Genomic DNA, 24,410 nt, shown 5'->3' with positions numbered 1-24,410 from the left:
AATTGACAGGCCTAGCCCCTCCACCTGGCTATTTTAAAATCAGAAAATGAGTTCCTTATTTTAAAAAAGCCACAAGGTGGGAATAAACACACTAATTAAAATGGTACTGTATATTGAGGAGGTCAGAGCTTCCAATCACTGCGAGGAAAGCAACAAGTAGGAGGGGCTAGACCTGTCAGTTACTGCTGATCACAACAATCAATTGGAAGGGATACCAGATTGTAAAGACTAACTAGAAAATTTCTACATTTAAGTGGTTGTTAACATAATTGAGAGCTTTTCAGTTTTTGTCCTTTTGAATGTGGACATAATTACCATTTTTAATTTGCTCAAGGCAAGATGGTCACCTCCAGTCAGTCTCATATGCCCTTATATTTTAAACGGCACCTCCGTAGCCAGGTGGGAAGGAGCAGCAGTGCGTAGCCCATGCTTCTTGATTAGATGGGGGTTCGAGCTCGTCACCACCAAATACGGAGGATGTGGAAAGGTCAAGGAATGACCACCGCATATTCCCGGAGCAAAATGGCCTTAGTTGCTAATGCTCCTAAAAACCAAATAACAACAACAAATATATTTTAAACTAGTTATTTAATGATAATTGTCTTATAGACAATTGTCATTAAATAACTAGTTTAAAATATAAGGGCATATGAGGATAAAATATAAGGGCTAATCATACAATAGACAAATCTATGCTTTTAAAAACCTGAGACACTGCCAGGACATCTGTTTAAAATGTTAATGTTAGTGTAAACTTTTGTTTTTTTTTGCTGAAATACTCTATAATAATTAAGAGTGCATGGCTTACTCAGAATTCTAGTAGCTTTTTACTATTATTGTTAGGCTTGCCTTTCAAGATTATCTTAAATATCTTCATGAATATAATTACCATTTCCTATTTTGCTATTTTAATTTAAGTCACTATTCTTCTTTCTTTTGCATTAGTCTACTGCTCTTTCTAGCATATTAAAGAACTTTTCTGTTTTATCTTTTCTTGAACCTCCAATTGTACCATATAAGTTGAGAAAATTCTCAAGGTCCTTTCTTTATTCCAGGAGGCGTTATCAATCAGTCCATTCCCATTGTTCTACCAATAAGTACCAAAGATAAAGAAAGGTTGGGAGATTGTTCTGCCTTTGCCCTCCAGTACCAAGGCAAGAGGTATGCAATCCTGAGAAATCCTGAGTTTTATGAACATAGGAAAGAAGAACGCTGTAGCAGACAATTTGGGACATCCAACAGGGGCCATCCTTATGTAAAGGTATCGAAATCTAAATGTTTTTTTTTTAAGTAATTTTAGTTTGTGTTGCCATTAGAATTAGGCATATATCACAGCTATTTCCACCTTGATTTCTGTGATATTTCTTGTGACCACGTTGACTGATATTTTCTGGAGTTATATGAAAACAGAAATATTTCTCATATTTCAGTGATTTTTATTGTTTTGAATAAACCAGTCTAAAGCAGATTTTAATGTGCATTGCTATGTTAGGTACAAACACAGGGAACGTTCTGCTCCCTCCAAATATAGACTCCCAAAATTCAGTGTTAAGCTATATGGTAACATCCAACTTAGAGACAAATACTTTTATTCACGGTTAAACCTAAATTGATGAAATCTTTTTAAATTACATAGCATCATGCAATAGACAAATCTATGCTTTTAAAAATCTGAGACACTGCCAGGACAGCTGTTTAAAAGCTTACTGGCTTCTTTTCAGCCATGCTGAACAAGTGAGCAGTTTATTAAATCTAAGTGTATGGAAGAAAAACTTTCATTTAAGAAAAACAAACATTCTTATTCTTCTTATTATTTATGAAGTCATAAAAGTAAATGTAAAATCCTCTGGTGATTTTTTCTCATTTATGACTGCATATTTTTGTTGGTTCTTTTATCCTTGCTGTTTTCAAGGATAAAAGAACCAAATGTTTTGTTAACCCCTGGCACCACCATGCCGTGACAGGACTAATTGTATGTCTATCATTGCTGCAATTAAAGATTCTATTCTATTCTATTCTATTCTATTCATTGGCTTCAAGTATTTTGTTAATTTCTACAGTATTTCCCTTAGTATGGCTGTAACCACTTTTTCAATTATCATTGGACCTTTAATAAATGTTAAAAATAGTAAGGGATCCAAAACGAATCCCTGTGGTGCCCTACTCATACCTTAGTCCATGTAGGGCAGTGGCCATTTTTAATCACTGTATGTCTCCTACCACTTAAAAAACTTTTCATCTCTAGTAGTAATTTTCTGTTAATTCCTCATTGCTCCAATTTATACAATAATTGCTTGTGTGGAACAGTATTGGACTACTGAAATATAAGACCACTGAAGATTTAAAAATTATTATTTGCATCCATGTGGAAAGGTATGTGTTTTACTACCATTTGTGATCTGAGGAGTGTGAGGCCTTTTCAGATGAAGCTGAGTTATGCACTGCTTAAGTAAAAGATGGCCTTTGTTTTATTATTATTCCATCAGTAGATAAACTGACTTTAGAGTATTTGAAATTTAGAGATAGAATATGCAGTGTTTAATGGGTGAATTGAAGTGAGCTAACTGAAAAAGCTCAAAATTCACTAAGGACTTGTTTATCTGGCATTATCTTCAGAAAATGTAAACAATACTCAAGAGGTGATTGTAACTACTTTTTTTTCATTATGATCTTTAAAGCTAGGCAAAATTAATTAAGAAAAAGCATGTTGCATGTTAGAGAGTATGCTCTCTCTACATATCAGCTAAGAATCACATGGCTTCATGTCCCACTCATAAAGGGAATTACAGTAAAAGGAAGGTGCCTCCGTAGCCAGGTGGGAAGGAGCCGCAGTGCATAGCACACGCTTCTTGATTAGACCGGGGTTCGAGCCCGTCACCACCAAATATGGAGGATGTGGAAAGGTCAAGGGAATGACCACCGCATATCACGGAGCAATATGGCCTTAGTTGCTAATGCTCCTAAAAACCAAATAACAAACAAAACAAACAGTAAAAGGAATATTATATTCTGGGTACAAATTTGATTGACTCATTACTTTTTTGTTTTTTTTTTAGATGGTTTATGATAGTGGTGACTGGCTTGTTGGAGGTGACATAGAAGTTTTAGAAAGAATATACTGGAAAGATGGGCTTGATCAGTACAGACTTACTCCAAATGAACTTCGTTCAAAATTTAAGGAAATGAGGGTATGTATTAGATTATTTTGATAGTTTTAAAATATTATTTATAAAATTACACAGAATAGACTAAAAAGGACTAAATACACTATTTATAGATTAAATATAAAAAGGACAGTATAGACTAAAAACCTTTTTCTATACTGTCTATACTGTTGCTCACCATCTGGCATTTCTCATATTGTGGAGTTATACTTCAGAACTGGGTTGTTACTTATTGTAACACCAGGGTACCTGCCCACCCATCAGTGAGAGGCTTTGAAACTGTGTTGTGTGGGTGGTGGTGGTATCTGCCGAAAATAAGTAACATTCGTCTTCACCACTGGTGAAGTGTTGCTTATTCGAAGTAGTGCAATATCAGGGAAATTTGTTGTGAGTGCATTCACAATATGAGATACAACAAAAATGCCATTTCACCTACTTCAGTGATTTACTACGAACTAACATGATGCTATGCACTAACTTGTTCGATTAGTAAGATTACACAGCTAAAAAATTATGCAAGTTATAAGATCATGCAGTTTGAATAGTAAACTTCGGTATGTTGTTATTGGATTTTTATTGAAGCAAAATACATTTATATTATTACAGTACTATTTACAAGGCACTTTTGCAGGTGTAGCACAAAATAGCCTGTAATTCTTGAGTATGTTCACCCATTGTCTATCTATTTCATATAAACGTATTTCCATTTTACTGAAGTAATAGTAAATAAGGAAAGGATTCTGCACAAGAGAGTTCGTTGAAGGAGTCACATTAGCTAACAATGAGGAACAGTCCAGCTCACCACAGGGAAAGTCAGCAGGTAGGAGAGTCTGTAGAGTAGTCATTACAGTCAGTTATGGGAGAGCCACATAATCCATTAGGTAGTCAAGCCAAAGAACTGCGTAGTGACTCAAAGAGGAAGCACTCACCCAGAAGAGGAACAGAACCACATCCTGCATGCTTCCATTAAAATTGTTGATACGTGTTCTGTTCTTCTTATACCTCTGGACTCCAACATGATTAGCTACCTAACCATTGTAATCTGTGCAAAAAAAAAGTGACATTTCTCTTTTTTAGTGTTATTTCTTATTCACTGAACTTCATAATTAACTGATCTTGCTACAGCTGGTTACCAAAACTTATTTGAATTGGTAACCAGTTTGACTTCACTTTAGGACATTTGTGTTGGAGGGGAAGGATTACAGTTATGAGATTTTACCATAGTTGTGTGGAATTACAGATATGTTTATGCACATCAGTGAGTTGTTTTTGAAAGAGCATTTTCTGTCTTTCTTCATGCTCAGCTGTTCTGAAGTGATGTCAAACTGGTGTCACTGGCCCACATAAGTGCTGTTTGATCAGCTACAAAACAGCCCTAAAGGTTACAGATTTTACTGATTAAGGGATAGTACTAAAAGATAAAATTGTGATCCTAGATTTGGGTTCTAGATTGCTTTCTTAATATTTCCAGTTTGTAAAATATACTAGTCTTTGTACAGTTTCCTGTATATATTATAGAGATAATGTTTAAATATTTTATATAAATAATTTATCTGTAGTAAACAGATACTTGATAAAACTTCTGCAGATCTAATACGGTAGAGAGTCAGTTATCCATAATAATTGATGTCAGACCTCTTCCAGATAGCCAAATTTTCCGGATAATTATTAAAATTTAATCTTACCAGATTAATTAAATAAAGAAAATTATAAACCAATCTCAGAAAACAGAAACATCCATCCAGGCATTTTTATCATTTTTATACAAAACAGGAAAATTAGAAAGATTTTTAAATGCTGTCAGTTTTTTCGACTTACCGATAATGAGCATGGACAATCTGTGCATCCCAGTGGCATTTGCGCACACAGCAATTGTAACTCGCTCTTTTCTCATCTTAAAACTTGGTGCGGGCATTTCTCTTTTAGTGGTTAGGGTTTTTCTCGGTAATGCTTTCCATAATAAGCCCATCTCATCAACATTATAAACGTTTTCTTTCTCGTAATTTGCTATAACTGAAGCAAACTTACTTTTCAAAGGACACCACTGCCGATTTGCCTTGAATATCTAGTTCACTGTGTCTCAGTACACCGTGTTTCAGTTTAAAGTTTTTCATCCAACCTGTGCTTGCCTTAAAATCTTCATTACCTCTTAATTTTAAATTAAAATCCAATGCTTTTTCACACAACATTGGGCCAGACACTGGTTCACTTAAACTGCACTCTGAAGAAAACAAAAAAAAATAGAGTGCACTCTCTAAAGTGGCATTTTCAGCTTTCGACATTTTTTTTTTCCCTTCTAGATCCTCCTGCACTATCCATAATCGACACAAATTCTGTTTCGCATTGGAATTTTTCTTGATGTCTTAAATTGTTGAAGTCCCCACATTAAGCTCTTTGGAGAAATTTCCTAAATTTTCACCTTTTCTAATTCTGTTAATAATTTCCATTTTTTGTTGCAATGTAAAAAAACTACGCGTTTTCTTTTCTTTCATATTTTACCTTAAAAAATTGAGGAAAATAATCAATCGCACAGTTTCTGGCCGATATTATTCTTACCGAATCTGGAGCTAAACTAATCTGAAATTCACTCATGGTTTCCGAGAAAACCCAGTAGTCTCTGTGATATTTTTCTAAAGCACATTTCTGAAAGTCACGTAGATAGAGGACACAACCATAAAGCAATAAAAACAGTTTTCAGTTTATTGGACTTTTTGTTTGTAGAATCTGTTATAGAGGTAGTAAACTCGATCTTTCGCTTATTATAATCAAAATTCAATTTGCAAACGTGATCCTATAACTGGAGCTTAATGTACTACCATTAATAATAAAATAAAATAAAGATCAGCCTTTCAAATTATTCTGGATAACCGATGTTCTACTGTACTAACTTAGGGTTATATTGGGGGTTATACTAACCTAGGGTTATATTTTGGATGTGTTATTTTTTATGGGAAAATTCAGGACTCATAACGATCTTTTTCCCCCCTTTCCTGTAGGCAGATGCTGTATTTGCTTTCCAGTTACGCAATCCCGTTCATAATGGCCATGCATTATTAATGCAGGATACAAAAGAACGCTTACTTGAAAGAGGTTATAAGAAGCCAGTATTATTACTTCATCCCTTAGGTGGGTTTTACTTATTCTGTGAGATGGTCCTTGATGTTGAAATTGCAGCATCCAGAAAGAATGATTGGAAATATGTGCAAATCAGCAGACAGATGAGTTGTATCAAGATATACAAATGATTGAAATATGAGACCACATGGGTGGAAGCTTTGGTTGATATAAAAATGAATGTAGAGATTGTGAAGTCCAAAGCAACACATGTGTGATGCAGTCAACAGCTTCTATCTCACAGGAACTGACTTCAGAATGCAAGGAGATTGTCGAGAATACTAAGATGTCGTGTTTGACACCAATATCGGCAACTTCAACACTGGGCAGATTATCAGTCCTCGAGAGGCTGGATGGTTACTTCGTTCTGTAGCAGAATGTGTGGGCAATGACAATATCACAGTACACAGATGTTGGTACCTGGCTGCAGAAAGGTATGACTGCTTGTTGAATGGGTAGTGGAGCACAATAGAGGACTACAGAATAGAGGATTGTCTTGGTTGTTGGCTCATCACCCATCAAACCATTGCATGCTGACTTGCAGAGGGGAGCACCATGCATAGCCATTGCATCAATTACCAATTACCTCTGATTGCTGTGTCATCAACAGCGTCTGGAATGATGCTGCCCATGGGCCACCTGGGATACAGAATGACATCAAGAAGCTGGATTCATCACTGATGAATCCTGCTTCTGCTTAGAGCCTGATGATCATCACATACATGTGGCGACAACTTGTTGAATGCAATGCTCCTGGAGCCATCGTTGAAAACCGTACTGCACACCAGTCTTTTGGGGTGCAATATGTGTTATGGTGGGGAAGTGATCAGTTTTTATGGTGTTATCATTGATATTCCTCAATGCAATCTGACTGCTGGCTGCTACAGTGCCAGAATTCTGGAACCTGTCTCTGTCCCCTTTCTTACTGGAGTGTCTGATGCCATTTTTCAGCAAGACAATGCCTGAACACATAGTGCAAGGCCTTCCTCTTGAATGTCTTCATGGTATGGATGCACTATCTTGGCCAGCCAGATCCTCAGATTTTTCCCCCACCAAGCACATGATTGGATGCCATCTACACTCACAACCAGCACAGACCACTTATGTTTTGTGGGACCAAGTGCAAGAGGCTTCATGGGAAATACCAGAGGCCATTGTATACCTGTATGACTCAGCGCTGAGGTGCTTAGTTCAATATATCTGCAAACATGGTGGACTTACATTATATTGACATGTAAGCATCATTTAGTGTTATTGTGTTCACACACATTAGTTTCTGCACCATTTATTGTATGTTCATTACCTCCTTGGCTATCATTGCTCTAGGTATCCTCTCTGCATTCCTGTTCCTTCAGGGTGCTGCAATTTCAATGTCAAATTACTCTTATGTTGTTGTGTTACATATTATTCAGAAGTTATCTTCAGTTTAAAGTAGTAGTTTTAAACCATGGTGCCATGGCACCCTAGACCGCTGCAAAAACATTCCAAGGGTGCCATGTAATTTGGGTTTAAGTTACTTAAACCTATTTTTTTTTTTTTTTAATTTAAGCATTTTATTTCATAATAAAAAGGTACATCCTTATAATTATATTATTATAATAGCTATCATATAACTTTTTTTAAAAAATATTTATATACAGAGAGGTCCGGATCTAATGGGCAGAAAATTGAGTAGGGATACCACAAAATAAAATAAATTACTTGAGAGTGCCATTGTTATAAAAAAAAAAAAAAAAAGGGTCAAAAACCACTGGTTTAATTAAAGTTTGGTACTATAGATGTTTTCAGTCCTTAATTAAAATTTCTGTGGTGGTTGGAATGCTAATGTTAAGTTAATGTGCCAACATTGATTAATGGGTCAGATCAGTGTAAATATTCTTGAAATGTATCTTTAACATTTTTAATAGTGATATATTTCCTTTTACTTTAAAAAGATTTGCCAATAAATATAATTACTTAGGATATCCTTAACTAACTCTTTTGTTGTGGAAGATACCATCAGTTGTAATTTTCATTAAAAATTCTAATACTGACACCCATGAGTTTACAATCTTATTCTTTTAGGTGGGTGGACCAAGGATGATGATGTTCCTCTTCCAGTAAGAATGGCTCAGCATCAAGCAGTCCTAGAAGAGGGTGTTCTTGATCCAGACTCATCAGTTATAGCTATTTTTCCATCACCTATGATGTATGCAGGACCAACAGAAGTAAGTAATGATTTGAGAGCATTTATTCACAGGAGAGAAACCTAGCTTCTTACTTTTCTTAATATTACCACAAAGTTATAAAAAGGAATGGAATAAATTTATTCTGAAAAAAAAAAAAAAGCGCATATCTCTACACTTGGTAATACAGTAAAGTCTAAAATTTGTTACCCATGCGGGATTGAAAGATGACAGATTATAGAGATACACACTACCTGTGCTGCCTAGTGGTTGAGCGGTTAGAGGAACCCATTTTAATAAATGTTAAGCACACACAACTCAGTTTCATCTATAAAACATTTATGATTATCTTCTCCTTTTCTTTGTTTTTGTGCGCAGCAGAATTTGAAATGCACAGCTAATACAACGATCTTCATTTTCACAGCAGAACAAAACTTGCATTTTTGTAACGAGTTGCTCTGATATTGTGCTACTTTCAACAGTATTACAAATTTGAAATATGATTACAAGATATTACAACTCTGAAAAGTGATTTTGTACACTGCATGGCAACTCACATTGAACAACTTCTTTATGAATGTTTTGTCTGAGTGCTGTCACAAGAGATTGCCTATCTAATGAGTAATGCACCATAAAATCCTGAAACAGGCTGTCACAGCAGCAGTCTCATCTTTTAAACTCATCTTTAAAAGGCCAATTAACCTTTTGGAGAGATCATTTGTTTGAAAATAATGTAGCACTGGGGCAGCTTGTTGCAAAGGCAAGTTTGTTATACTGTGTGATATAAGACCATTGCATTATCTATGCATTTTAAAAACTGCTGGCTGCAAAATCAGAGGCAAGATAGTCCTTCTAGCATCTTATAAAGAAATATCACACTTTTTGCATGGATTCTTAAAAGCAAAGCATTGATACAACTGCTGGATTATTTTCTTAATATTTCCAGATTGTGAAGTGCCAACTTTTATAGAGTTTACTACTACATATCACTTATCCTTATAGATACCATTTATCGATAGTGGTATATATAAGAAAAGTTCTTCAATAATGAAAAAAAAATATATGCAAATATCATGAAAAAAGAGAACAGAAAAAAAGGATTTAATTCAGTTTCAGTAACTTCTAGATCAGAATTTAATGCTTCCACTGCCAATTTTTCTGATGACCTTTTTGACTTGGGATTGAGTCAATCTGGATTGAAAAAGGCAGAGACATTTTTGGGCTTTCTTCTCACTATGACTGAATTAATCAGCCTCTGGTGAAGGTTGTTTACAAAAATATCCAGGTTTTTCTTCTTTCAAATTGGAATAAAAAGTTCTAAAAATAGGGTGGTTCCCCTCCAAGTGAATTAAAAATCCGGTCACATATTTGCATGAGGAAGCAGTGAATGTTAATCAAATTTGGCTTTTGTAAGTCCATATTGAACAACTGATGATAATAGGTGCAAGCTTCTTCCAATTTTCAAAGCTAGTTTGTAATATGTGGCATTTTATAATGCCACCTGTTATAAACTAAACTGTCTACCAAGGAAAGTTTTGCCTAAAGCCTCAAACAACGTGGAAAAATTCACTAGTGGACAGGTTAGCTCTGTTGCATCATTTTTATACATAGTGAACTACCAAAGTAGATAAATTGGCATCATTTTAATTATATTTCTTATTGTGAAAACCTTCACGATGAGTTGCCATGATATCGCACTACCTCGAATAGTATAGACTAAGTTACCTTTCGAGGTTATGAAGTATTACTCCGCAATATGAGAGATGCCTGATGGTGTGCAACAGTATAGACTAAGGAAATTTTTGGCTAAAGCCTCAAACTATGTGGAAGTTTCACTAGTGGAAAGATTAGTGCCATTAAGAAGCTGTCAATTTTTTGCAATAACCTGCTTTGAAGTAATATCCCATTCCTTTATCTTATTGTAATATTGGGTTGACACAAACTACTTTAATAGGGTTTTAATATACAAGTGATGTTAATTACATTTCCAGTCAGAGGTTTGCTTCTGATCTACTGCTTGGCTACTCGTTTAGGTTCAATACATCCATTCACCATTTATTGCTAATAGAGCTATTTGATAATGGAACCAAATAGTTCTGAAACCAGCCACAGCAGTGCCTCAAGTTTTTAATGGATAACACTTTCACCTGATGGGTGACATTATCCAATTAAAAATCAATATTAGTTACTTCAGGTTGACTATTGGATGTATGTAGTCATTTTTAAAGAGCCTAAGCCCAAACTGGCACTGGAGGGATGATGACAGTGAACTGAAAAACATAATGCAGAGAAGTGTTATTTTATTAAAAACTATTTAAATTTTTTATAGACATGTTATTTGAAACAACTTTAAACTCACACAAACTGAAGGAAGTCCACATCGTGTATATATATATATATGTGATGTGAAGTTTGTTTTTCCTGATGTTTAATAATCAGCATATGTAACCAGTGTAAACTTGCTTTCAACTGAAGAGATGTTGGTAAATAGGTTCACTTGGTATCCTCAATAGGTTGGGGTTGTAATGATATTTTTGATGTTAGGAAACCATGAGTTATGTTGCATCTATTAGATTGCTAACACTTGCAATTAAGTTGATCCTTGTGGCTTGTGCATATATTAGAAATGTGTTTTTCAGCTCAGATATAAAGTCAAGAGACTCCCTTCATGACAGTATAGTGGTTTTGCCATTTGTCACAGAGAGGTCTGGATTCAATTCCTGTCAACTGAATTTCTCAAGTCCTCTTCAGTTGAGAAATTTAGTTAATCTCAGGAGGGAGTAGGGTTGTCCCTGTTAGTTATGCCAGGTTTTTGAGCACAACATGTAAATGTGAACATACTTGTACAGACAGTACAGAATGCTGCAATACTGTCTGAGTTTGCTGATTAACCTAAAACCAAACAACAACAACAGCAAAAGCTGTAGGTAATTTCATATTTTGCTAGATATTAAATATGTTTGATGTTATTCAAATAATTTCATAAGTATGCACTAATTGCAGGTGCAGTGGCATGCTAAAGCCCGGATGTCAACAGGAGCAAATTTTTACATAGTTGGAAGAGATCCAGCTGGTATGCCTCATCCAGACACTGGCAAAGATATATTTGAACCAACACACGGAGCCAAGGTAATTACACGAAGCTAACTTTTGGATTTGCTTATAAAATGAAACTTTAAAAATTATAATTTTTAATATTAGAAAAATAATGTTCAGTTTAAATTTATAACTATGTATAAAATTTTATAAATATTAAAATCTATCCATGATCAAATGCAAAAACAAAACATGTGCTTTCTCTTTTTCTCTGATTATTTTCTAATCTGTAAGGGCTGTTTCTCTCTTCTCTGATTAGATTATAGTCTGAGATGAAGTTGATGTTTATAAAATCATTTCATATTTCCTGTAGGTGAATTAGCAGCTCTTTGCTTGTGTATAGCACAAAGGGTTTCAGTTGCAAAATCCCTTAAGGCTGGAGTTACATGCAGTAGATCCTGCTATAGCATGTATGTAGTAAAAACGTGCACTAGGCATGCAAATTTCCCTATAATTATCAGGGATACATCCCATAAAAGCTTTAAATTCATTACTTACCTCCATTTTCGAACTTATTTTTATCAGTACATATTATGCTATGCTACAATTGGTAAATAAAACATTATTTACAAATGATTTTATAAGTCATTATCAAAGGTTATAAAAATAATTAAAACAAAATATACATAAGCGATACTGTTTCATTTTTAGTGACACATTTTTTCAGTTGAGGAGTGGGGGGAATCTTCTTGTGTTGGGCCAGTTTTTTTTTAAAGAATGAAGTCAGTTACCTAACATACTTTTTTCTCTTCTAAAATAAACCTTGAACTGTGCATCATCCAGTTTTCTTTGGAACGTGCAGCTTCTTTTGAAATCGATGTCTGAAATTGTTTTTGCTGAAACTCAGACTTCCATTTTTAGTTCATTATTTAATGTTTTCCCTTATAACATCATTGCTTTTTTTTTTTTCTCTCTTTTTTTTCTTTCATTTGTTTACAGTATGGGTAGCAAAAATGTGTGAGTGAGTGTGTGTGAACTGTAAATTTTTACACAAAACATTTTTTATAGCAAACTGACATATGCAATATACACTCACAGGTAACTATAAACTGAAAAGATATTAGTGAAAAAGAGTCTAATGTGGTGCTGGATAGGGTTTCACGTGCATAATAGCAGTTTCAAATAAATATGTGTGTAACTTCAAATATTCTTTGTAAGGTAGCATGTTATAGCAGGGCGAGCTGTATTCACTTGCATACAAGGATAATTGTTGCTTTTAAATTTTCATTTGTGTGTGTGCATACACTAGTGCAGGGGTGGTGAACCCGTGGCATGCATACAAATTTTTTGGGCACATGGAATTCAGAGTCCCAAAAAAATTTCAAACATTGAAACAACATCACTCCAGGAATTCATCTTGAATCATGACCTGTGCACGCCCATTCTCTCTGACAGGCATGTAGTGATGTCACACCATTCAGTAAATAGCTGTATTCATTCTGTGATTTGTTTTGAGGTCAGAGTGATGAGACATAATTACAAAATTGTGTGATTAAATGTCTTGAATATCGCCTTCCGAGAGCATGTGAAAAATTCAAAGGGGCACGTGAGGATAGTTTTTTAAAAGATTTAGCCAATTTTGGCATGCACCCTTAAAAAGGTTTGCCACCCCTGCACTAGTGTATATTTGCGTGCACATACATGTGGGTACCACAGATGGTAGAATCACCATCCTCCCCATACCAGTTGGAAAAGAACTGGGTTTGAGTCCTGTTGATGACATGAGGAATATTTATGGGCGTTTTTCACAATGTGGCTGAGTTAGTCGGTCTCAGGAGAAGGTAGCATGGCTTTTTCCTCCTGGAAACTTGGGTTTTTGTCCAGCAAACAGAAAATCGACCACAGAACACACACAATTTACAGACAGTATATGTGGAGCAATATGACCTTAGGCGCTATTGCTCCTAAAACCCAACAACAACACACACACACACACACACACACACACACATATATATATATATATATATATATATATATATATATATATATATATATATATAATTATAATTATTGATAAAAAAGGAAGTTAAAACGACAGTAAATGTAATATTTATGAGTCAAAGCAGTTGCAAGCAATCATGCAGTGCACCCATAATGTATATAATAATAATACTACGGATAATATAAAAAATCCAACAATAATACCATCAGGGACCTAAGACAATGCAAAAAAAAAAAAAAAATATTATCGCTTTTTACCGACAATCTAGATGACGTCAACTGGGGCCAACCACCCAGAATGAAGGCAAAAAACGACAAGGTTCTCTGTTTCTGTGATGATCAATATATGCTAAGTAATTTAAATCTAAACCAGTATAGGCCGAAAATAAATCGAATATAAAGATGATAATAAAAATTTAGAAATATTAGAAACTAAGGTAAGAAATATATATATATAGGTAAAATATAAATATAAGCATATATTAATCATCGTTGACCCGACAGAGAACGTAATTTAATGATTTAAATAAGATTAAATATATAATAAATATATAATACATACTACATATTGACCGTATCTAGGACATAATCTAATAGTCGTCAAAATAATATGTGGTGCCCCCTATGTGATGGATACGGTAAAAATAAATAAATAATTAAATTAAATTAACGCATAGAGAAACATGCAGATAGTAAGAAGAAAAACTAAAGGAGTAGGAATAATAGAACCTGAACTCCAAAAGACGAAAAATAGTGGTATAGATAAGAAATAGTTTCTCCTACGTCCTCGGATTGCCCTAATAATTTCGGAGAAATAAAAATAAAGAGTGTAGGACAGTTTAAAGACATTACAAGATATAAGTTGTGGCTCGGGTATTTTTTATATTATCCGTAGTATTATTATTATATATATATATATATATATATATATATATAGTTAAGAAATATAAGTGAAAGAGTGAAGAAATGTAAAAAATATATGTATACTGCAATTTCATTCATTCCTACTGCTGGAGTGAAAATAAAGTAAGAAACTGAAAATACCTAAACAATATTTAATTTGAATTTAATGCTGTGAACTATATTTATTTTGACTGAATATGACATGATGGAATTTTTTTCTATTGTAGGTGTTGACAATGGCTCCTGGCCTTACCCAGCTTGAAATAATTCCCTTTAGAGTAGCAGCCTATGACAAAACAAAGAAAAAAATGCAGCTGTTTGATCCCAAAAGGAAAGATGATTTCCAGTTTATTTCAGGAACTTACATGCGTGCCCTTGCTAGAAATGGGGACTATCCCCCAGAAGGCTTCATGGCTCCCACTGCTTGGAATGTGTTGTCCACATACTATCGTTCATTGATTAATAACTCAAAATAGGCTTCCAAATATTTCTGCAGTGTTTGAATTATGGTGCTAGGCAGTGGCAATTATGGCCAGTATGTGAATCTGGGAACGTGATGATTTTAACATCCTTTCCCAAGAAAGTGTGGACCAAAATATTCCTCTTCCACTTTTCCTCTGGTAACATTTCCAGTTTTAGTAACAACAAGAAATCATTTATATATGCATTCTCTTGGTTGTTGTGCTTTGTTAATCATGCAGATCAAAAAGAACTTGTGCAGCACATAAACAGTATAGAAATCAGCAAATTTGGCTCTGCACTGTTTAATTTACTGCAGGAAAATTTTTGTAATATTTCAGAGGCTTGCAAATTATGGTAGTTAACAAATGGGGGAGTGAGTATAGAAACTTGTTTTCTTAAAGAGAACATTTTTTATTATGTGTGTCAAAACAGATTGACTATTAGGAATGTTGTGCGAAGAATGTTTTTGTAATTCAGTATAACTGATGTTATCTCTTGTTAGAAATGTTTTTGTTAGTATTCTTCTTAAAACCTTTGGAAATACAGATTTGATGCTGGCATCCAGTGCAAAGTATAAAGAAATTTCACTGTCTCACTTAATATAAAAATTAAACAGTTTTTATTTTGACAAAATGTTTATCATTGGCAGCAATATAAGATTTATATAAATGTACTTTCATTGGCAGTTATTGTCAAAATCTCATGGCTGCACTGGCAAGGTATTTCATCATCACAAAAGAATTTTGCCAATGAGGACCTTTAAGATAGAAATACTTCCCTGCTGAAATGAATTATGTGGTTTTTAATACGTGATTTGCAGTAAGTTATAGTTGAATGGATCTAAATTTCATATCTTAAAAAGGGGGAAAAAAAAAAAAAACTTTCCAGGAATTTAATTGCTGAAGAAAGTAGTGCCTGTTTTATATTGTGCAATCTTTTCAATGTATAAAGACAAATTAATATATTTTGTACGTAATAATTCTCTCTCCATCCCCATTTCATAAAACATGTATATTTGTGTTTGTATAAAAGATTTATATTTCATCCCTGTTATAAATATTTTAGAAATAAAAGGCAGGACCTGTAATAAAGTGACTTCTATTTTGTGAGGGTAATATTTTTATCTGCTTTTATTTTTTGCAAAATCAAAAGAATATGCAGCTGATTTGTATAGACTAAAAATTAAGCATCTGTTTTTAAACTCTTTGTTATTAACCCTTCAAATAACTTAGTGCAAGAATTTTAAACAGCCTTTTAAGATGTTTTTTATTTGTTTATAATCAAGTAGCGTTTTTATTTAAATTTTTGATTTTTTTTTTAAAATCGTTTTTGCTCAAATGAGGCTAAGGCTTCAGTTTTCAGATGCTCTTCTTGTGGGTTTGAACTGTGATGCCTATACCACCTGACCATGTTTATGCAAGAAGAAAATTTTATAATGGGATTCTGGTGTTAAAAGAAATTATCACTTCTATTGTGTGCTATATAGTTTGTAACTTATGTTAAATTTCCCTTCTTGTTCTGTTATGAATAAGATGGCTGCTATTCACCCAATTTTTTTAGCCTTGTATATTGTTCAGAAAATAAATACTTTCACTTGTAAGTTTCTGTAATTGCTTTCTTTTTTGACCACCTTAAAAAGAAATTGATATTTCATTCAAAAAAAAGGATTTACATGAATAAATCTAATTTCAACCCATCATATTGATGGGTTGAAATCCATCATTTTGATGGGGATGAAATATTTTTCATAAATTTTTTTGTAAAAAAAACTATAAAAAATTTTTTTGGTTTAATAAAATTGAAGCAGAAAAGTATGTACATATAATTTTCTGCTTTATTTTTATATTGGCTTATTGTATCAAGTTTCTGCTTGACGTATAACTGTCAGTAATGAACACTTTTTTCAAGAAAAGGGTGAACAGAAAGTGGACATGGAAGAGTCCAAATGGATTAACTACTAATGAAATCGACTTCATCCTCACTAACAGAAGATATATTGTGAATGATGTTACCGTCCTGAATAAGGTAAATGTTGGAAGTGATCACAGAATGGTAAGATGTACACTTGATATAGATGTAGGAAAGGAAAGGAAAAAACTGACTCGAGTAAATAATACAAAGGTCTTTGAGATAACAGAAGAGGAGAAAAAGCAGTATGTACTGGAACTTAAGAACAAGTATGAGCTTCTGCAGACTGCTGAGGACCAAGATATCGACGAGGAATATTACAACTTTTTGAAAGTGATAAAGCCCAAGAAACCTATAGGGAAAAAGAAATCCAAAGAAGAAAAAATTAGTCAAGAAACACTTGTTATGATGAACCGAAGATGACAAATGAAAAGCAAGAAAAACACTGACAGGGAGAAAATTGAGTATACTGAGTTATGCAAAGCCATTAGAAAGAGACTCAGAGAGGACATAAGAAGATTTAACACAAGAAAAGTAGAACAAGCATTAAGGGAAAACAAAGGATTTAAATCAGCAGCCATGAGCAGTAATACAGAAAGACAAATGATACTGAAACTGAAGAATAGCGATGGTGTACTTATAAACAGCAGAGAAGGCATAATTCAAATAGCAGAAGACTACTATAGAGAATTATACAAGGAGCAGGGGAATGATGCCAGCAGTGGGGAAGATGGATTGCAAAGTAGCAACACATACGACATACCCAATATTCTTCCTGATGAGGTAGAACATGCATTGAAGAAAATGAAGAATCAGAAAGCCCCGGGGGAAGATGAAGTTACTGTTGAGTTGTTAAAATTGGGAGGAAGAGACATAACACAAAAACTGGCAAGGCTCTTCACAAAGTGCATTAGAAAAGGTGTGCCTAAGCAGTGGAATAATGCAATCATAGTTTTGCTGCATAAGAAAGGAGATAAATCAGAAATTGGAAATTATAGACCAATTAGCTTGTTATCCTACATCTACAAGTTGTTCACAAGGGTCATTACCAACAGATTAGAAAGAATACTTGATGAGAATCAACCGAAAGAGCAAGCTGGCTTTAGGACAGGATTCTCAACTATGGATCACCTTCATGTAATATCACAGCTAATGGAGAAAGCAAATGAATATAAAACACCATTATGCCTGGCATTTGTGGATTATGAAAAGGCATTTGACTCCATACAGCATAAGGCAATGTTTCGGGCACTGGAAAGACAAGCCATTGATACCCCATATATTATGATTTTGAAGAAAATATACGAGAGTGCTACATCCTTTATTAGACTAGACAAAGACAGTAGGAAATTTAAAATTGAGAAAGGAGTTCGACAAGGAGACACAATATCTCCAAAGCTGTTTACTGCTGCCCTTGAGGAAGCTTTCAGAAGATTAGACTGGTCGCAGAAAGGAGTCAATGTGAACGGAGAGTACCTAAACCATTTAAGATTTGCAGATGACATTGTGGTCATAAGCCACGATCCCAAAGAATTAGAGGAAAATCTTAATCAGTTATGCACAGCTAGTAAGGATTTTGGACTAAAGATGAATATGGCTAAAACAAAAGTAATGATGAACAAGTATGCCACAGAAAGGGAAATAATGATTGAAGGAGCAGTAATTGAAAAGGTGGAGTCATATACTTATCTGGGACAAGTTATTAGCTGTAATAATGATAAATGGATGGAAGTCAAGAGAAGAATAAATTTTGGATGGATAGCATTCAGGAAATATAGTCACATACTGAAGAGCAATATTCCAGTTTGTCTGAAACGTAAAATAATGAACCAATGTATACTCCCCACCATGACTTATGGAAGTGAAACTTGGGCACTCACCAAAAGAATGGAAGAGAAGCTGAGAACTACACAGCGAAGAATGGAACGAATCATATTGGGAATCAGACTGTTAGATAAGAAGAGAAACACATGGATTAGGCAACGAACTCAAGTAAAGGACATTCTTATCAAAACTAAAGAACTAAAATGGTCTTGGGCAGGACACATAGCTCGAAGACATGATGACAGATGGACTAAGAAAATAACAGAATGGTATCCAAGAGGAGCTAGAAGAAAACCTGGAAGACAAAGGCGGAGATGGATAGATGAAATTCATGAGTTTGTGGGTAGTAAATGGATGTCCAGTGCTCAAAACAGAAGGAACTGGAAAGTTGCTGGAGAGGCCTTCATCCTGCAGTGGATTGAAAATGGCTGATGATGATGATGATGATGTATGATTCCTTGTTCAATAGTTCATTTTTGTCACAGCAGCAGGACCTCCCCATTCACAGGTTTTCTGTCCTTCCACATTGTGTTAGTATTAGTATTAGTAATGGCCGCATGGTGCAAGAAAGCCTATGGCTTATGCTGCACCAGCCAAAAAAAAAAAAAGTGTTGAAAAAGCCTGGCTTTAAATCTTGTCTCAATGGGAAGAAATTTTATAGGTACTCCCTTATGTAAAAGCTTTGCTTAGGAAGTACTCCAAGAAACTGTAATCTATTTAATTAATGGAATATCTTTAAATAAACGTTCATCCAAGCTTTTCTTATTATCTCTGAAGATGAATTCCAGTCCCAAAAATTCCCATTGCACACAAACTTTTGCTGCTGGTTGTTTGTTCTTTCTTTCTTTCTTTCTTTCTTTTTTCCATGCTCTGCCCAAATTAGTCTGTCTTGGACAACAATTGCATCATTTTTCCCTAAGAGAAATGCAGAGTTACCATCCTGCAAAACAGGCAAACCAACTGTAGAATGTATTCTATTTAAAGAGCTTTATAATGCTATCTCCACTGTATACTGTCATGCTTATTTGCCTCAGAAATTTGAAACAACTGCATTGATGCAGTTATATTCCTGAAGATATAACCACCAACTTGATGCCCAGATGAAGAAATTTCACTGAGTATCCATGTATAGCAATTACAGGAGGAATGTTCTCTGCTCTGTTTGATGAAATGCTAAAAAAAAACAATTTAATAATAATAAAAAACTGCATGCAGTTTCAAACTAAAACTGGAGATGGAGATATAAAGTAGGAGGCTCCATACTATTATGCAGGTCCTCCCATTTCACGTCCTTGTAATACTAAATGACAAGGCTGGAAATGGTCATACTGACCCACTTCACCCTTGCTTTGTCCTCGTCCTAAGAAACTTCTCCCCACACTTATCGGCCCAAAACCAATCCAACACAAAGGACAGCATCATGGTTATAACTGTAACAAACAAAAAAAAAAAAAGCCATATGAGTTTACTGTTCTGTTTTATATCTCAGTTGAAGATCAACAGATCAAAAATGTATTTGTTTTAAGTTTCTTATGTGATTGTTTAGGTTTTCAAATGTAACAAATTATGTTAAATACATGCAGTGAAGTGTTTACTTATTTCATTTTATTTTATAATAGTATAGATGTGTAGTTAGGACTGTCTGGTATTAATATTAGTATCAACACTAACGCAGACCAAATGATGCATGGAAGTGGACTTTTCCTTATCTCCCAAAAAAAAAAAAAAAAGGCTCAATATTCATAACTTTGTTAAACTCTCCTGCCTTATCTTGCAGAGTAGGGTTGCTCTCAACAGGTGGACTATATAGTGGTATGCCTGTGAAAATTGTTTTAAAGTTTCCTTGAAATGTAATACTGGATGATGCCTGTCAACCTCAACACACATGACTCAGACTATATGACAGAATAGGTGGTGAAATTCGAGCATTTTTCTCTGAAGGTCAAAGATTTTTGAAACTTCAAGCTTCCATTAACCATCTAGCAGGTGCACAAAAAACAGTGACAGCAGGCCCTTCAGAGAAATTCTTTTGTCTTTTTTTCTCCAGTCAGTTTTATTGGTATATAACTTAAAATGGGACACTTTAAAAATTTATTCTTAATTATTGTATACTAATACCAAAAAACATCATTAGAAACAATAGGCTTATCCAAAAAATATATTTCCCAACCAACTATACTACCAAAAATTGGAGCCACAAGTGGCTGAAAAAAAATTAAACTGAAACTCCATGTCAAATTTCCATAGCAACAACATGCTGCCATAAATTTTTGTTTTTATGGCTAAACTTAAAAAATAGTGAAGGATGTCATAATACTGGAATTCTAAAATTCACACTTATGCAATTTTAAGAGTTATTTAAATTCATATTTTATATTTTTTGGTGTTTTGAATACACCAGGGTGCCAGCTAGAAGGTTAAGTAAAGTGATGGTATTGCACTAAGTTATGAGAGCCATCTACAACCTATATTGCCTGGTATCAACAGTGGGTCAGCTGTTTATATGGTGTGGGTGCCACACCTTGACCCCTGCCTACAGTGGTTCACACCTGAGTGGTCATTTCCAGCATAGTATTTTTTGACCTTGTACATGGAAGAATATGCCAAGGGTTTGTATACCAGCATGAAGGTGCAAGAAGAGTTGGTTGTAACAGAAATGACCAGTTTTGGACTCCAGGTGGTGGCAACCGTAGCTATCATACTTGAAAAAATGTTAATGATAAACTTCAGGGACCAGTTATTCAAACTCATATTAATATAATTTATATATATTGAATGGCCATTTAATGTTAACAGGCTTTCAATGAAGAGAGAGGGCAAAGTTACCTTACTATATATGTTATTTCTATCACAAATCTGATAGCATCTTGTGTATATCCTAACATTCAATGGGGTTGCTGTGTTTGTTAACACTATTATTATGTTTGATGTGGGCAGTGTTATATTCAAGTTGATTGTATTAAGCATCATTGTTTTTCCCCCCTAGGTTGAAGAGGCAGTGAATACTAATTTGAGATAAACTGGGATTTATAGCTCTCTATAAACATTTGTTTTAGGTGAGCTGTTAATTTTAATGCTGTCATTTCCAAATTTGCCATTAAAAGAGTGCATAAGAAAGATTAGAACATATGCAAAATTTTTCTATAAATTGAATAGATGGGACAGCAATATAATTATTTTATTAAGGCAAATATGGCATCTAAGTTATAATTCTCAAGTGTGGCCACCTCCTTTTGCCTAACAGCATAAAATCTGTAGTGAGAAACTTTGGAGAATAGATTAAAGTAACCTTTACAGTATAGGCCATGTGCAATGTTCAGTAGCAATAAACATAGTAAAAAGGTATACAGTAACCACATCATGTTTCCATAGTGGCACAAGTTTAATACAACTTAATACATGCATTAAAATTCAATTAGAAGACAAAATGCACAAGGCATAATTTCATATGGGTTTAGATAATTAACTATATAATATCGGTTTAGATACACCATAGTTTACCCATAAATTTGAACTACGTATGTAGTGTAAAAGGCATCGTTTTAATTGTATCTCATATTGTGGGTGCCATCACGAGATAGCTGGTATTGCACTACTTCAAATAAATAACACTTCTCTAATAGAGAAGACTAGTGTTATTTATTTTCAGTGGATACCACTACCCAGACGATCGTTTTGAAGCTTGTTTGTATATGTGTGGGATAACTACTATCCACTTGTCCCTATTAGACTTGGAAAAGCAAAGAGTAGAGGAAAAGTTATAGGAGTGGAAGAATGAAAGGGACAGTAACTCCTTCAACTCACACCAATCAAAAACTGAAATATGCAATGCTTCCCCAATAGAGAAGACTGTTGTTACCTATTCTTGGACACTCCGTGAATATCCAGCGCCCCCCCCCCCCCCCGACTGTTTCAAGGCTTGTTGGCCTTTCATCAGTGAGTGGGCAGGTCGAAGCTAGAGGGCTTCATCATCAGTGGGTGGGCAGGTACCCTGGTAATGCAACATGCCATCACAGTTGCAAAGTTATTTCCACAATATGAAAGATGCCAAATGATGTAGGTAATGATAATGTATTAGAAGACGAAATGCACAAGGCATAATTTCATATGGGTTTAGGTAATTAACTATATAATATCAGTGTAGATACGCCATAGTTTACCCATAAATTTGAATTACGTATGTGGTGTAAAAGGCATCGTTTTAATTGTATCTCATTGTGGGTGCTTTCACGAGATAGCTGATATTGCACTACTTCAAATAACACTTCTCTAGTAGAAAAGACTGTTATTTATTTTCAGTGGATACTACCACCCAGATGATCATTTCATCTTGGTGGTGGTACCTAAACCCATATGAAATTATGCCTTGTGCATTTCATCTTCTAATACAGGCCTGGGCAAACTTTTTGGCTGAAGGGCCACATTAGGAATTCAAAAAGAAGGCGGGCCGCACGTAAAATACTATTTTTAGATATATATTATTTGTTATCATTAAGAAGAAATATAACATAAAAAAATTATTCTCTAACAACCAAGAATTTAATGAGATGAATGGAACTGTTTTACATCTTTTAACATTTTTTTAATTTCGGGCGTTAAGTTTGTAGTTGAGATTCTTAAAACTGCTTGTAAACGTTCATCGGTGATGCTTGATCGTAAAGAATTTTTATTTAGATTCATGATGGAAAATGTTTGTTCACATATGTAGGTTGATCCAAAAATAACTAACATTTTTCTGGCAAAATCTTTATAAGTTCGTCGAATTTGTCCGAATTAAGAGTATTGTAAAATTTACAGATTTCCTCACGACGGTGCAATTCCCTTAAATCGGTATCACACTGCAGTTCTATAATCTGAAGCTGTAGTTCACTCGGTGCACTATCAATTTCTATTGAAAATGGGTCACGCACTATTGCCAAACTTGTCTCAATTTTTACGGAAGTTGCCAAATCTTTGTGAAAAGTCGTCATTCAAAGCGTTGATAATTTCACAATATTTTTCAAATTTATTTTCTGGAATCTTCAGCAACTTCATGGTTGGAAAGTGGTCAACCTTGTTAATTAATAAATGTCGAAGGAACAACTGGAGTTTTAATTTAAATCCATTCAAAACTTTTTACCATATCATGGGCGTACAAATTTTTCCCGTGTAACACGGTGCTGAAAGTATTTAAGTGTGTCACGATGTCCAGGGTAAACGCAAAATCACAAATCCAGTTATTATCAGTTAATTCGGGAAAGTCCATAATATTTTTCAGTTTTAAAAATAAAATGATGTCATCTTTAAGATCTCCCATACTCGCCGAAGAACTTTTCCTAAGCTAAGCCATCGAATTTGGCTATGATAAGGAATATCTGTGTACTCGGATTCAATATCTTGAAGAAAATTAACGAATTGTCTGTGTTTCAGGCCCCCTCGATCGTATTAAATTTACTAGTTTAGTAATACAAGATGTGACATGTTCAACTTTTAACACATTTTTACATAATACTTGTCGATGTATAATACAATGAATTGTAATTAAATTATAATCAGGATAATTTTCACAAATTTTATCCTGAATTTTCTTTTAACGCTTCAACATTTTTACCTGTCTAACTTGGTGCTCTGTCAGTTGTTACGCTTACCATTTTGTTCCATTGTAAATTATATCTTGTTAAGCATTTTTCAAATATATCAGCTCCCATTGTTTGGTCTTTAAGAGATTCCATTGAAAGAAGCTCTCAATAATTTCAAAATTAGAGGTACATCCACATATGAAAATTAATTACTGTGCAGTAGTATTCTTTTGGTCGTTACTTTTGTTGAGAGCTATCAAGTACCATGTTAT

General features: G+C 34.3%; 1 protein-coding gene across 3 annotated transcripts in view; it reads left to right on the top strand.

Annotated features, from left to right (window-relative positions):
• Papss (3'-phosphoadenosine 5'-phosphosulfate synthase) overlaps positions 1-16,407 on the top strand; it is a 139,936-nt gene extending 123,529 nt beyond the window's left edge. For all 3 annotated transcript variants that reach the window (XM_090378166.1, XM_090378167.1, XM_090378168.1), the window contains exons 7-12: positions 1,056-1,261; positions 3,057-3,188; positions 6,161-6,290; positions 8,343-8,485; positions 11,447-11,572; positions 14,614-16,407. In XM_090378166.1, the coding sequence (XP_090234292.1) occupies positions 1,056-1,261; positions 3,057-3,188; positions 6,161-6,290; positions 8,343-8,485; positions 11,447-11,572; positions 14,614-14,862 (986 nt within the window). In that variant the 3' untranslated portion in view covers positions 14,863-16,407. The remainder of the gene's footprint in view (positions 1-1,055; positions 1,262-3,056; positions 3,189-6,160; positions 6,291-8,342; positions 8,486-11,446; positions 11,573-14,613) is intronic.
• Positions 16,408-24,410: the final 8,003 nt, after the last annotated feature.

The sequence above is a fragment of the Mastigoproctus giganteus genome, chromosome 7, assembly GCF_048544385.1.
Source record: "Mastigoproctus giganteus isolate SK-2022 chromosome 7, ASM4854438v1, whole genome shotgun sequence".
Lineage (NCBI taxonomy): Eukaryota > Metazoa > Arthropoda > Arachnida > Uropygi > Thelyphonidae > Mastigoproctus > Mastigoproctus giganteus.
The sequence above is the reverse complement of the archived record's forward strand: the minus strand, read 5'-3'. Positions and strand labels throughout refer to the sequence as shown.